The sequence below is a fragment of the Baudoinia panamericana genome, assembly GCF_000338955.1.
Source record: "Baudoinia panamericana UAMH 10762 unplaced genomic scaffold BAUCOscaffold_1, whole genome shotgun sequence".
NCBI lineage: Eukaryota > Fungi > Ascomycota > Dothideomycetes > Mycosphaerellales > Teratosphaeriaceae > Baudoinia > Baudoinia panamericana.
Window position 1 is genome coordinate 1,595,609 of NW_006911257.1, and position 12,202 is coordinate 1,607,810.

At 56.3% G+C, this 12,202-nt stretch overlaps 4 protein-coding genes across 4 annotated transcripts; 3 read left to right on the forward strand and 1 right to left on the reverse strand.

Moving 5' to 3' along the window:
• The first annotated feature begins 1,391 nt into the window (after positions 1–1,391).
• BAUCODRAFT_196344 (uncharacterized protein) lies at positions 1,392–5,167 on the forward strand. Its single transcript, XM_007674105.1, has 6 exons — positions 1,392–1,609; positions 1,668–1,716; positions 1,782–2,460; positions 2,528–2,785; positions 3,035–3,710; positions 3,767–5,167. The coding sequence occupies exons 2-6, from the start codon at positions 1,708–1,710 to the stop codon at positions 4,842–4,844; spliced, it is 2,700 nt and encodes an 899-aa protein (XP_007672295.1). The 5' UTR covers positions 1,392–1,609; positions 1,668–1,707; the 3' UTR covers positions 4,845–5,167.
• A 185-nt stretch (positions 5,168–5,352) lies between these two features.
• On the forward strand, positions 5,353–6,157 carry BAUCODRAFT_29508 (uncharacterized protein). Its single transcript, XM_007674106.1, has 2 exons — positions 5,353–5,893; positions 5,971–6,157. The coding sequence occupies exons 1-2, from the start codon at positions 5,491–5,493 to the stop codon at positions 6,132–6,134; spliced, it is 567 nt and encodes a 188-aa protein (XP_007672296.1). The 5' UTR covers positions 5,353–5,490; the 3' UTR covers positions 6,135–6,157.
• A 291-nt stretch (positions 6,158–6,448) lies between these two features.
• BAUCODRAFT_196669 (glycoside hydrolase family 3 protein) lies at positions 6,449–10,320 on the reverse strand. Its single transcript, XM_007674107.1, has 3 exons — positions 10,033–10,320; positions 7,318–9,746; positions 6,449–7,261 (listed from the first exon to the last, which is right to left on the reverse strand). The coding sequence occupies exons 1-3, from the start codon at positions 10,189–10,191 to the stop codon at positions 6,511–6,513; spliced, it is 3,339 nt and encodes a 1,112-aa protein (XP_007672297.1). The 5' UTR covers positions 10,192–10,320; the 3' UTR covers positions 6,449–6,510.
• A 970-nt stretch (positions 10,321–11,290) lies between these two features.
• On the forward strand, positions 11,291–12,201 carry BAUCODRAFT_196023 (uncharacterized protein). Its single transcript, XM_007674108.1, has 2 exons — positions 11,291–11,332; positions 11,386–12,201. Exon 2 carries the CDS (start codon positions 11,451–11,453, stop codon positions 12,195–12,197), a length of 747 nt encoding a protein of 248 aa, XP_007672298.1. The 5' UTR covers positions 11,291–11,332; positions 11,386–11,450; the 3' UTR covers positions 12,198–12,201.
• Position 12,202: the final 1 nt, after the last annotated feature.

Consider the following 12,202-nt stretch of genomic DNA (forward strand, 5'->3'; position numbering starts at 1 on the left):
TCCGTGCCTGTGAGGAGAAAAGATGTCACCAGGTAGACAGGACGCAGAAGGTCACGATGGTGTCCCTGCTGCTCCATCCCTCTTTCTCCGCATTTCAAACAGCCCCTGGTGCTAGGCTAGACCAACACAAGACGGAGCGGGTCACAAGGGTGCAGCTGCCCGCTACTTAGCTGCGTGCGTCTCATGCCGCTTCAGTCGTTATCGAGAACCGTTGCTCGAAGCGCTGCAAGACGGTTGGCAGAAAGACTGTTGTTCGCCCAGAAAGCCTTGCGGGGCGACAAGACGAAAGCCGACCGATCAGAAAAGGTGCGGCACACGGACGTCTTCCTGTTCAGAGCTTACCCATAGCCGGCCGTCAACGGCGCCAACCCGTGGTTCGTTCGTCTGGCGGCGCTATCCCCACAGCATTTGTGCCGCTATAGTCTGTCCTCTTTTCGTAGTACAAAGGGTCCTTTTTGACCTCTTCGAGACTCGCAAGAGAGTCATCACGCACTCGAGGCTTCTGGAAAGCGTTGCAACCCTGAAAAGCGTTCCAGACCAAGACCGTCAACGAAGGATCGACAACAGCTAACGACCCGTTCTTGGGCGATCGCGTGGCGGGCACGCTTTCCCCACATCTCATCTTCTCCGCACACCACCGTTGCAAGGGCCGAACCTCACCAGAGCGCTTTAAGCGCTGCTGAATCGCACTCTTCCTCCATGTGAGCACACGACAGCTTTCGAACAACTCTATTCGCACACTCGGTATAGATTGGCAGTATTACGGGGCGTTTGACAATGCGATTAGGTCTGCAACGGTCCTCGCAAACGATCGAGCTTTGCGACAAGCAGCTTAGGCTAACCTTGTGCGCAGACCTGCTTCCAGTATAGACGACATTTCTGCTTCCTTTGGACATGTAGTATAACACCAGGAGACATCCGAGGTGTGTGTTGTTGCGTGGTACTACCAGCAATTTCCGCTGATGTTCTGTAGCATCGACATTGTAGACATAGACTGGAGCTTGGATCGACCTTGAAACCTACAGGAGTTGCTTTTCGGTACGTATAAGCTCTCTCGTTCTCCGTGGGCAACACCAGCACTCTGGGTATGCGCCGTTGCCTGGCCTCTCTGGGACTTGCTGCACGCCAGCATCTGGACCAGGATTCTGCACGACTCAAGCTTCCAGACTCCGTGTCTGGCGTGGCAGCGGTCCAAATGCCATCAGAATGGCGGAGTTCGTGAAAATGTCGTCGTCCTTCGCTGGCTTAGCCTTGTCCGGAGTGGCGACCTGAGGAGCTCATTGCCACCCTAGCATTGCGGCAGGTTGGAATACAAGACTTCGAGCATAGCACTCACGCCAGCCCGCAGCATGAGATTTGATCATGCGCTTGAGTCGACGACTGTAGGCTTCACCGTATAGGTGCATAGCATAGATGGGCGGTTGTCATGAGCTTATATCCAGCTGCATGCTCTGGTAATACGGTGCGAACGTGGCAACGAGTCTCGCGCCCTGTGAACCTAACATTGTTTGCCGCACCCATAGTGCTTGCTGCTACTGGTCTCATACCCGCCTTGCTTGCGGCCGCCGGCTCTGACAGAGCTCTTCAGGAGGCTACTATTGTATTGCTGGTGCCGTTTCTGCTATGTTGCGCGCTTGTTGAGGGTGGTATTGCTGACTGCGCTCTAGTATTATTGCGTCCTTTGCCCTATAATTTTCTGCTGTATTCATGATGAATGTGAGTCATGTGGTATAGTTTGTACCGTCAGGATGTCGATGTTCAGGTGCTAATACTGTGCGAAGGGTGTACGTAGAGGCGGCACGCCCGAGTCGGATGCCGTGGCCTCCTCCGAGGACGAGCGGCCCTGGCCCTCCTCCACCTCTTTTGGCAGTCTTCCGAGAAAGGAAAATGGAGTACCTGGGCTACCTGGCAATATCTGGTCGACCTCGTCGCAGAAGCGCGGCAGTTTCAAGCTGTCGGAAGCCGCGCAGCGAAATGCGGCGCGGGAAGCTCGCCTGGGCGCGTCCAATCCGCCGAGCTCCTTGAGGACGGCCAACACGCCTTCGCCGTCTGTTAGCGAAGGGGCCGATTCCCTCCCGTTTGCGATACCGTTGCAGCCGACTCAAAAGGTGCACAGATCGTTGTCGCATTCTCAAGGCCAAAGGGAAGCGTCGCAGCCAGCTTTGAGCAGGCTTGCGAGCCCAGGGTCTGGCGAAGGCGCGGCGCTCCCTACCAGCCTACTGGCAAATCTGGAGGAGGTGGATGCGGAGCCTGACTCCGAAATGGGGGGGCCGTTGGCTCAGACGGTGTCTCATCCGCCCCTCGGGGCTCTACAAAGGGCATCCACCTATTCAGCGGCTTACGATCGATTGTATGCGTTATATGGTGAAGAAGAAGAACAGCACAACGGGTTTCCCGCTGGTCTACGGGGAAGTAAGGACGACGATCGGTTTGATGCGGCGTTTGCTAATTTGACAATTGGTGAGTTGCATTGTAGCTTCCATCTGGGACTTGCTGGAGGAACCAGCGGGCTAATCAGAAGCACCAGACGCCCCGCACCGCCGCACACAGTGGGAGAGCAACTTGGGATTCGGGATCGCGCCTATCAACGAGTCTCGTCGCCACTCTCTTGCCGAGATTCCCACCAGGCGCAACTCGTTCGACCAAGAGGACACAATGGGCTGCATGCCATCACGGCCAAAGCACCAGCCATTGCGGATCGGTCATCCCGTCCTACAGAGCAGCGCACACTCCCGCGCCAACCCAACAGCAATTGAGAAGGAGCCTCCTCGTGAACTCGTTCGTGGTAAGCTTGTTTGTGCCCTGCCCTGCCCTACCCTCCAGCCCCATGTCACTGCTCCGTCACCGAGCAAACTTCACTCTACTTTCTTCACTGCTGCGGAAAGAGCGACCTATATAGGTCCTAGCTCCGTCTCACAAGACGCTCTTAGTCCCTACAAAACGCGTTCCGATTCTCTCACGGCCTGACCTCAAAGAAAGGCGTTACATCTACCATCTCTCTGACCGAACACACACTAACAGGAAACACAAACAGACATGCGACACAACGAAGACCCTACGAGAATGAATTTCCACATCCCAGCGAGCTATAGAGTGCCTTTCGTCGACGTGTCTCTTGTGGTCGGCACCGGCGACACCATCATAGATGAAGGACTGCGCCGAAACAATCAAAATGGCTACGGCATCCCCGCCACTCCCCGCCTACGCAAAGTACTCTACGTCGTAAGCTTCAAAAATGCACGGGTTGACGTTTTCCACCTGCTCGAGGGCACTGGACTCAATATACGCGTCGGAGATCTGGTCATCGTCGAAGCAGACCGCGGCCAAGACCTTGGCACGGTTCAGCACGCGAACGTGACTCCAGACGAAGCGCGCATCTACAAGCGCAAGTATGCAGAGGAGCAATACAAGTGGCTTATGATGTTCAGCGTCAACAACGATCCCAATCGGAACAACCCCAACGCACGCGTCTATGGCGAAAATAGCGCTCCCCAAGGCCTATTCACAAACGCGCCTCCCGCGATGCAGGGCATGCCGCGGGAAAATTACACCAACCTGAAGCCGAAAGCAATCAAGAGACTTGCAAGCGCTCATGAGATCAAGATGCTCGCCGAGAAAGAGGGCAATGAGGCCAAGGCCAAGCGCACGTGCCAGCAGAAGGTCGCCCACCTTCACCTCCAGATGGAGATTCTTGATGCCGAGTGGCAGTGGTACGTCGTCCCTGAAGTCCTCTTACCGATATTGCCTTACTGACAAGCGTGAACAGGGACTTCCAGAAGATCATATTCTACTATTACGCCGACCACTACATTGACTTCAAGCCGCTCATCGCGGAGCTCTATCGCATCTACAAGACGCGCATTTGGCTGAGCGCTGTCAACCCAGCCAGCTTCTCGCAGCACGCTCAGGGGCAGCCGCCAAGCGGTATCGGTCCCGGTGCCGTGGTCGCCTACAATGGCCCCATGGATAACACCTACGCTATGGCTTATGGCCCCGACCCTGACCCATACGGAGCCATTCCTCCATACCAGATTGGCGCGTATGATCCCAATTATCCAAGCATCCCCGGCATTGCGAACAGCTTTCCATCAGCCAACAACGGGCAGGCAGCCGGCAGCAATGCCTTCACTCCGACTGCGGCCGTGTTCCATCCTGCGTCGAACGCGACCAGCCCGATGCCAACCATGCCGCCGGGTACCGTACCGACCGGTATGCAAACTGATTATGCCTATTACTACGATCGTAGCGGCAACAGTGAGCAGAACGCTAATGACCTCACCAATGCCATGACAAACATCTTGTCACCAACTCCGGCCACCACCGCCGGCGCGTCGCAGCACGCCAACTCGTTCATGGGAAATTATTGGCAGCAAAGCGCGTTCAACGGCTTTCACTCTCCAACCCCCGGCGTCGCATCTTCTCCGCTGAACAGCGCCTTCTCGCAATACCCGTGGAACCCAAGCAGCTCCTCAGTCAACCCCGCGGCTCGTGGTCTTGGCCGTCAAGACGCAGGTCCGCCGCAACCCATCGGAACCGCTCGTCCTCGCTCCAACGGTAACGCGTCTTCGTCATACACCGCCGCCAACAATTTCGGGCAGCCGCCGTCAGCAGAGGCAGGCAACGAGCGCGCGCGTCAGTACCGCCCGGCTCCAAGTCCCTCCACCGGCCTTGACCCATTCAATCACCGTGGCTCAGCCAGCAGCAATTGGCGCAGCGGTGCGGTCCTCAACAACTTCGACAGGCACGCTGAGATTGACACTTGGGTTCGAAGCCAGGTGACTGAGACGCAGAGAGATGCGGCTCGCCGAGGCGGCTACGCGGACGAAATGTCTCGGGAGCGCTAATCATACAGCACACCAGTACACAAACCTACAAAAACATGTTGAGATGCAGAAGATGAACTTACAAGACAATTACCTTACACCAACAGTTATGCTCTCCTTAGCTTACGATGACAACCTTCACTTAATACAGCGTGTGATCCTACAAGCATCGGCGTTGCGGAACGGCAGATGGCGATCATCCAGGTGGGTAAAAGTAAGGCAATGGTGTTGTCATTGGGATGGGAAAGGAGTGCTTGACTGATGCTTTCCTACTTGGTGGTAACCTGTACTTTATGTGTTAGCTGGCCCAGAGCCGCAGACAGAAGGAATCAATGGCCCTCTCATACTCGCGATCCTTGCGTCGTCAGCTCTCATGTCGTCCGCACAGATTTCCAAACGACAAACGCATATAAAGCGTCCATGTTATGTTCTCAACTGTGCTCGGCATAAGACCACGTGACCTTCCTCGCGAGCGGTTCGGCTTGACTGGCCTCATGCCGAATGCATGACATCAAGAGCTCTGCGCTCGCGTGCGTTGGTGTTTCTGTTCGGACTAGCTCCACCGTTCATTCAACCACTGCTTCACATGAAGGCAGAAGGGTAATAAGTATTCCAGAGGATCTCTTCCCATCTCACTCACTCGCTCTTCGCCCGCAACAACGCCATCATGCCTTCTCTCGCCTCCCTCTCCGATCCCAAGTCCTACCACATTCTCACCTACGGCACTCTCCTCGGCAGCAACATCTTCCAGACCTTCCTCAACGGCCCGCTAGCATTCAAGGTGCTTCCGCGACCGCAGTTCAGTACGCTGCAGACTGCTATCTTCCCACCCTACTTCACTTTCCAGACCGCACTGCCTCTTGTCTTGGCGGCGACATGGCCGGGTGAGCAGCTGGCTGGGATTGGAGGAGCTGCGCTGCGGCAGAATGCAGGACCAAGAGGCCTCTTAGAAGGTGATAATGTTTGGGTCGCCATGATTCCCATCGTGACAATGTTCGGCACCAGCTTGCTGAACCTGCTTGTGCTGGGTCCCGCAACTACACGAGTGATGAAGGAGAGGAAGCATCAAGGCACGTTCATCGAACGCTTCTGGACCGCGAGCATATGCGATGAGTATGCTGGAGAAGAGCGACTGACAATATTCCAGAAACCAGAGACGGCAAAAAGTACTACGATCCGGGACCGAAGTCGCCGGAGATGCAAAGGCTGAACTCCTCCTTCGGTGTGCTGCACGGTGCCTCATCGCTAGCCAATGTAATTGGCTTGGTTGCCATGCTCTACTATGGCTTCGTGCTCGCAGACAAGCTGTAGATACTACGAATAAGACGGTTCATTCGAGCTTGAGTGACACAAACTCGTTCAACACCCCTAGGAATTTGCATGCTCAATGCATCATTATGTGCCAAGGTATATACAGCATCATCTCATACCGTCGTTAACCAGAATCTCATAAAAAGAGGACAACCGCAACTAGTTCCTAATCGACGAACGATATCCGCCGTTGCCTTCCGCCTGTTCTCCTTATCCGCAATGCAGCTCCAACGCTCTTTCTCACTTGACTGACAAGCGCGGCCGTATTGTTCGCTGCTGGCACTGACACATTACAGTAGGCACTAGGCATGCATGAGGAGTTGAGGCCAGGTTCGGTAGCAGCAAGGCAGAAGGCGGACGCGGTCGACTGAGCGCGCTATGCCCAGCCGTGCGAGGAGTAGGCCCAGGTGTTGGTCTCACATGGTACCGTGGTTGTGACCTGGTCGATCACTGTGACGGTCCAACCAGACGGTACGGTCGCACTGGCGCTCACAGTCGTTGACATGGTGCTTGGTGACGCTGGGACGGTGCTGGAGGGCGAAGCACTTGGTGAAGTGGGGCCGGTGGTAGGGCTGACACTGACTGACGGAGATGCCGGGCTGCTTGAGGGCGAGGCGCTTGCAGGGGACGAACTGCTAGGGCTGACGCTGGCAGTCGTGGTGGGGCGGCTGGTGGATGGAGAGCTGCTTGGTGATCCAGACACTGGTGCGGCAGTGCTGCCAGAGGCAGACGTGGTGGAAGAGCCTGACGGCGAAGCACTTCCGCTTGGAGTGGTCGAAGACGCAGGACGGGTGCTGGAAGCCGGGGTGGTCGAAGAGACTGACGGCGAGCCGCTGGTAGTAGGAGTCGTCGAAGAAACCGGAGGGCTATTACTGGTGACACCACTGGCAGAGCTGCTTGGGCTTGTCGATGACCGGCTGGTCGTAGAGTTCGCATAGGAGGTAGACATGGTGGAGCTACGGGACGACGTTGTGCTGGGGATGCCAGAGCTGCTGCTGCTACCGCTTGGCCCAAGTGGCCCTGTGCCGCTACCCGAGCAGAAGCTGCTAACGTCAAGCGAAGCGCTGAGTGGAAGCTTGCGGCTGGAGCTGCCAACGTAGGCAGTCTTTGGGGAACAGCTGATGTACCTACAGGAGTGTCAATGGAACAAAACCAGCTGTAGTAAGGACACAGTAGCACTTACCAGTCTTGCAGAGCAGGGCTCCAGTTGCTCAGATCCTTCCTGGTTATGTTCGCAGTGAAGGTAGCGCTCGCACCCGGCTGAATTGTGAGCTTGTCGAAGTTCCTTAGTACAACCTTCGGGTCATTTGGTCCGCCCAAGCTGAGGTACAGCTGCGGCACCTCGGCACCCGCGACCCTGCCGGTATTCGTGATGGTGGCACTGATGGTGAAGAGCGTACTGTAGAGGAGTGGGTTGCCTCCGGGTGCACCGCCGGCGGGAAGGTAAGGCTGCGCACTGCTGTTATACCCACCGGCAGGGAAGGTGTAGTTGATAGCGTACTGGGGATCCATGCTGGAACCGCGAAGCGATGTGCTGTTGAGGAATGGGTAAATGTAATACGGTACTTGGTGGAAGCCCGCCGGGAAGACGTAGTCCGCCGCGTTGCTGCTTACAGTGCCGAAAGTGGGCGCTGCACCAGTGTTGCCACCAGGAGCCGTGTACGCTGGGGCAGCGACTGCTGTTACGCGCAGGTTAGAGTACGAGAACGTGGTGTACGACAGACCGAGGCCAAACTCGAAGATCGGAGTCTCGCCGGTCTTGTCGAAGAAGCGGTAGTCGATGAATACACCTTCCTCGAAATTGTCTTGTGGTGCGAGGTTGCCGTTGTTGGGCTGGTACAGCAGGTCGGTGCCGTACGAACCACGAGAGTTACCCCAGGTAAACGGAGTCTTGCCGCTTGGGTTGACCTTGCCGTATAGAATGTCGGTGATGGAGTTCCCAGACTCCTGACCGGGAATGCCAGCCCAGACAATAGCCGTGACGTTCGGGTTCTGGTACCAGGCATCAACCAGGACAGGGCCAACTGTGTGCAGTACGATGATAGTGTTGTTGCACTGGCTGGTCACGTTGGCGACAAGACTGTCAAAGTTGTGCCACGCCGTCAAGTTGTTGCGGTCGCCCTCGTTGTTGTCAACGGTGATGTAACCTTCGCCAGCGTCTGCATTGCCAAAAGCAATGCATGCGCCTCCGACTTGCGTCACCCGACGAGCCAAGCCCGTCATCTGCCCGTAGGCATAGTCATCAATCACATCCTCGATGGCGCCGCCGTTGCTGAGCACTTGTGCCTTGATCGCCTCGAGTGGGGTGACGAGATACGGGAAGTTGGCAGTGCCAGATCCCCAGCCCATGGCAAGCGTTCCCATGTCGCAGCCTCGGTCAGGACAGCCATTGGGTCCATATTGATTCTCAGAAGCGTCGGAGCCGAAGACTGCGGTCAACTTTTCCTTCCCAGTGAGTGGGAGAGAGCCTTTGTTCATGAGTACAACAGTGCCCGCAGCCGCCTGGGCTCGGATTTCTTGAGCGTGGTTGTCGCGGACGTCTACATGCCAGTTGATCTGCGTGTAAGCCTCACGCGCATAGAAATGTTGGTAGCCGAAGGTGTCCGTCGTCCATGCAGAGAAGTTGGGTGCGTCAGGGACTTGATTGTTCTCGCGGTCAACGTAGTACCAAGCCGCCATGATACGGACACACATGTCGTCAAGACGCCATTGTGGGACTGTGCCGTTCAGTACAGCTATGGTGAGGTTCGCTCCCCAATAGGAGTTACCACTGTCGAAACCCTCGTCACCTGGCATGGTCTGATCAAGACCTGCGAGAGCACTGCTGACACCCGAGTGCTGCGCCGACCAATCGCTCATGATGAAGCCTTGGAACCCAAGCTCATCCTTCAAGAGGTAGTTCTGAATGTACGAGTTCTGGCACGCAAAGCTGTTGTTGATCATGTTGTACGAGCACATAATGCTGGCCGTGCCGGCGCGGATAGCGTCGGCGAACGGCCACAAGTACAGCTCGTGCATGGTGATGTCGTCGATATTGGAGCTAATAGCGTTCCCCCCGAGGCTGGCTGGTGGTGAGCCTTGACGGAAATGCTCCTGTTCGTTTCCAATGTAGTGCTTCGTGCAAGCCATGACACCTGCGGCCTGGATGCCTTGAACAGTCTCAAACACGCCAATACCAGACAGCACCGGATCCGGCGAGAAACCCTCCCAGTTACGGCCGCCTTCCGGAGAGCGGCCGATAGGGCCGACCACTGGTCCGAGTTGAACGTCCACGCCCTTGTCTCTGTGCTCACTGCCCATGCCAAAGCCACGCTGGTAGAAGAGAGCTCGGTCCCATGTAGCAGCGATCGTTACACCGGCGGGGAAAGCAGAGTTGAAGTCGGTGTTACGGACACCCAATGGAGAATCTTCCATACACATAGCCTTGAAGGCTAGGCGGGGAATAGCACCGTTGTTGCCAACGCACTTCTCGCCCTCCCAACCGACACCGGTGGTGAGATTGACCTTCTCCGTAAGTGTAAGCTGAGCCACGAAAGCTCGTGCTTGAGCGTACGCTTCGGACCAGTTGCCGAGACCCGTGCCCCAGGGTGAAGGGTACTTGGGCGGTGAAGTCTGGTTCGACATTGCTCCCGCATCGGTCAGTGGATCAGTAGCATTTGGGTAGAAGGATTCGGGAAATGGTGTTCCTGCTGGGTTGACCTGGGCGAGCGCCAGAGGCAGCGCCGCCAGGAGTGCAGTTCTGAAGAAAACCATGACTAGAGAGAGGTGCTTGCTCGGGGTTGCAAGCGGACTGCTTGGGTGAAGGGTGCTATTTGAGCTGCGCCGGCGTCTTCCTGGGACGGCTGGAGGGACGGAAGAATCACCCTGCAAGGAGAATATGGAGCTTATTTGTACTCACGTTATTTGGGTTACAGTGTGGGCAACACGCCGGTGCGGTAGAACTTTTCTGGGAAGCCCCCCGAGCCACAGATGCTCGATGACATGGATGGCAGGACCGATGCACTTGGCAAGCTCTCCCCGCACAGCTAGTGCCCAGTGAAGGTTTGTTCCTGCGCATCGTGACCTCTAGCGAGTCACGCAGATGGCGGATTTGGCAGGTACGGTTGCACGTCACTCCGCCAGCTCGTGTCGCGCGAAGGTGCGTTTGTGCATACGACGCTACGGTCGCTGCGGCTAAGCTGGAAAGACATTAGCGTACTGTCATCCCCGCAGCGGTCTCCAGATTTCAGGCCGCCAGCATCCTCGCACCCAGCGGGTCGTACATATACCTTGCTTTGCTGTCCGTCTGCGAAACACAGTCTCCTCCCTGTCGATCATGGACGGTCAGAGCGCTGAACGGTAGGATCTTTGCAAGGGGGCTTTACAGCGGGAGTATGCTCATTGCAGCACCTTTCGTAGAACTGTGCCCGAGACACATTTTCGCGGCTGTCCCGCCTTCTCCACCTCCGCATGCATGCATGCTGCTGCTGTATTGGGATCTGCTATGCGTGAACAATAACAGTATGACGATCGCCCCCGCAAATGGTGCATCGCGAATGCCTCGTGAGCGTAGCCCGCCAATGCATAATCATGCAGGAGTAGAGTATCTGTGCCGTTTCATGGCCCTGGTGCATCGTCCAGCATAAGGCCTCTGTAGTGAGCTTGGACATTAAAGAAGACTGCGGGGCGATGGAGCCGAGGAACCAGTTTCTTGAGCTGGGAAGGGTATGGATGCAGTGTGCTTCACTGTGGTATTGCGGGTAAAGGCAGCAGGGTCTCAGACGCCCACGTTAGGATGAGAGATGTTGGCGCATTACCCTGTGAAGTGCCCGTCTCGCAGTGGCCTTCTAGATGGTTTCTCAATGTTCTGCTTCGAGAAAAGCGGTGTCTTTGAGTCCCAGTTGCGACAGACCGCATTGCCCGCACAGAACCTTCAAGATCACACTTATCTGCCGAGGCTGCTTAGAGAGATCCGACCGAATCCAACATCTCGCGGGGTCCGCATCGAAGGCCCGGGTTGCCGCTGCACTTGCGCAATTCTATCACAAGTCCGCCTTAGTACATGGTAGACTTGCGAGGGATGAGCGACTTGACGGGCCAGCGGTCCGGGTCTCTGTGGCTCCGCCGGCATCGGACTGTGCGTCGCCTACATGGTTCAACCCGCCTATTGCGCGTTATCACCTGACTGCGCGTCATGCGAGTCTCGGATGTATGCCACGGTAGGTCTACAGCAAGCAACGGAATGCGCATGGGTCACCTGACATTGTCCCAGACGCCGCTTGTGAAGTGAACCCTTCTTGATACAGGCGTTTATATGAGCTTGTTGAGCGGGACGTCATGATTGAGTCTTCCAACAGAATTCTGTCAGGATATTGCATCGAACATGCACCATCTGCCATGTACTACATTCCTAACTTCATCACCGGTGAGGAAGAAGCTGCGATAATGAGGAGTATACCGCCAACCCGCTGGGTGAGCCTTTCAAACAGACGCCTGCAGGCCCTTCCCGCCCGCTTGACGGCCACGAATACTCTGGTTGCTTCCACGCCGTTACCAGCGTGGCTGACAGAGCCGGTTGTTGGGCGAATACATGACCTTGGTGTGTTTGCAGATGCTCCACATGGCATCAACCACTGCCTCATCAACGAGTATCTGCCGGGCCAAGGGATCATGCCCCACGAGGACGGACCGGCATACCATCCCGTCACGGCGACTGTGAGTCTTGGCGGTACGACTGTTCTGAGCGTGACCGACAAAAGACACGGAGAGGGTGCAGAACCAAATGGTTCCGGAGAAGTCGCAAACCCAGAGCCGAAGACGTATCGCTTTATTCAGGAGCCACGCTCACTACTGCTGATTACTGGAGCCGCGTATAGAGACACTCTTCACGGCATCGCGGACGTAACGGAGGATGTCGATCTTAGGACAGAAACTGTGGCAAACTGGAAGCTGCTGGGTGACAAGAGCGCCATCGCTACGGGCGGCGGCCGCAGTGAGCGCAGGACCAGGATCAGTCTGACATTCCGCGACGTGAAGAAAGTCTCTTCAATCGGTTCGAAGATCTTCGGCAAGGCGAAGGGATGAACACT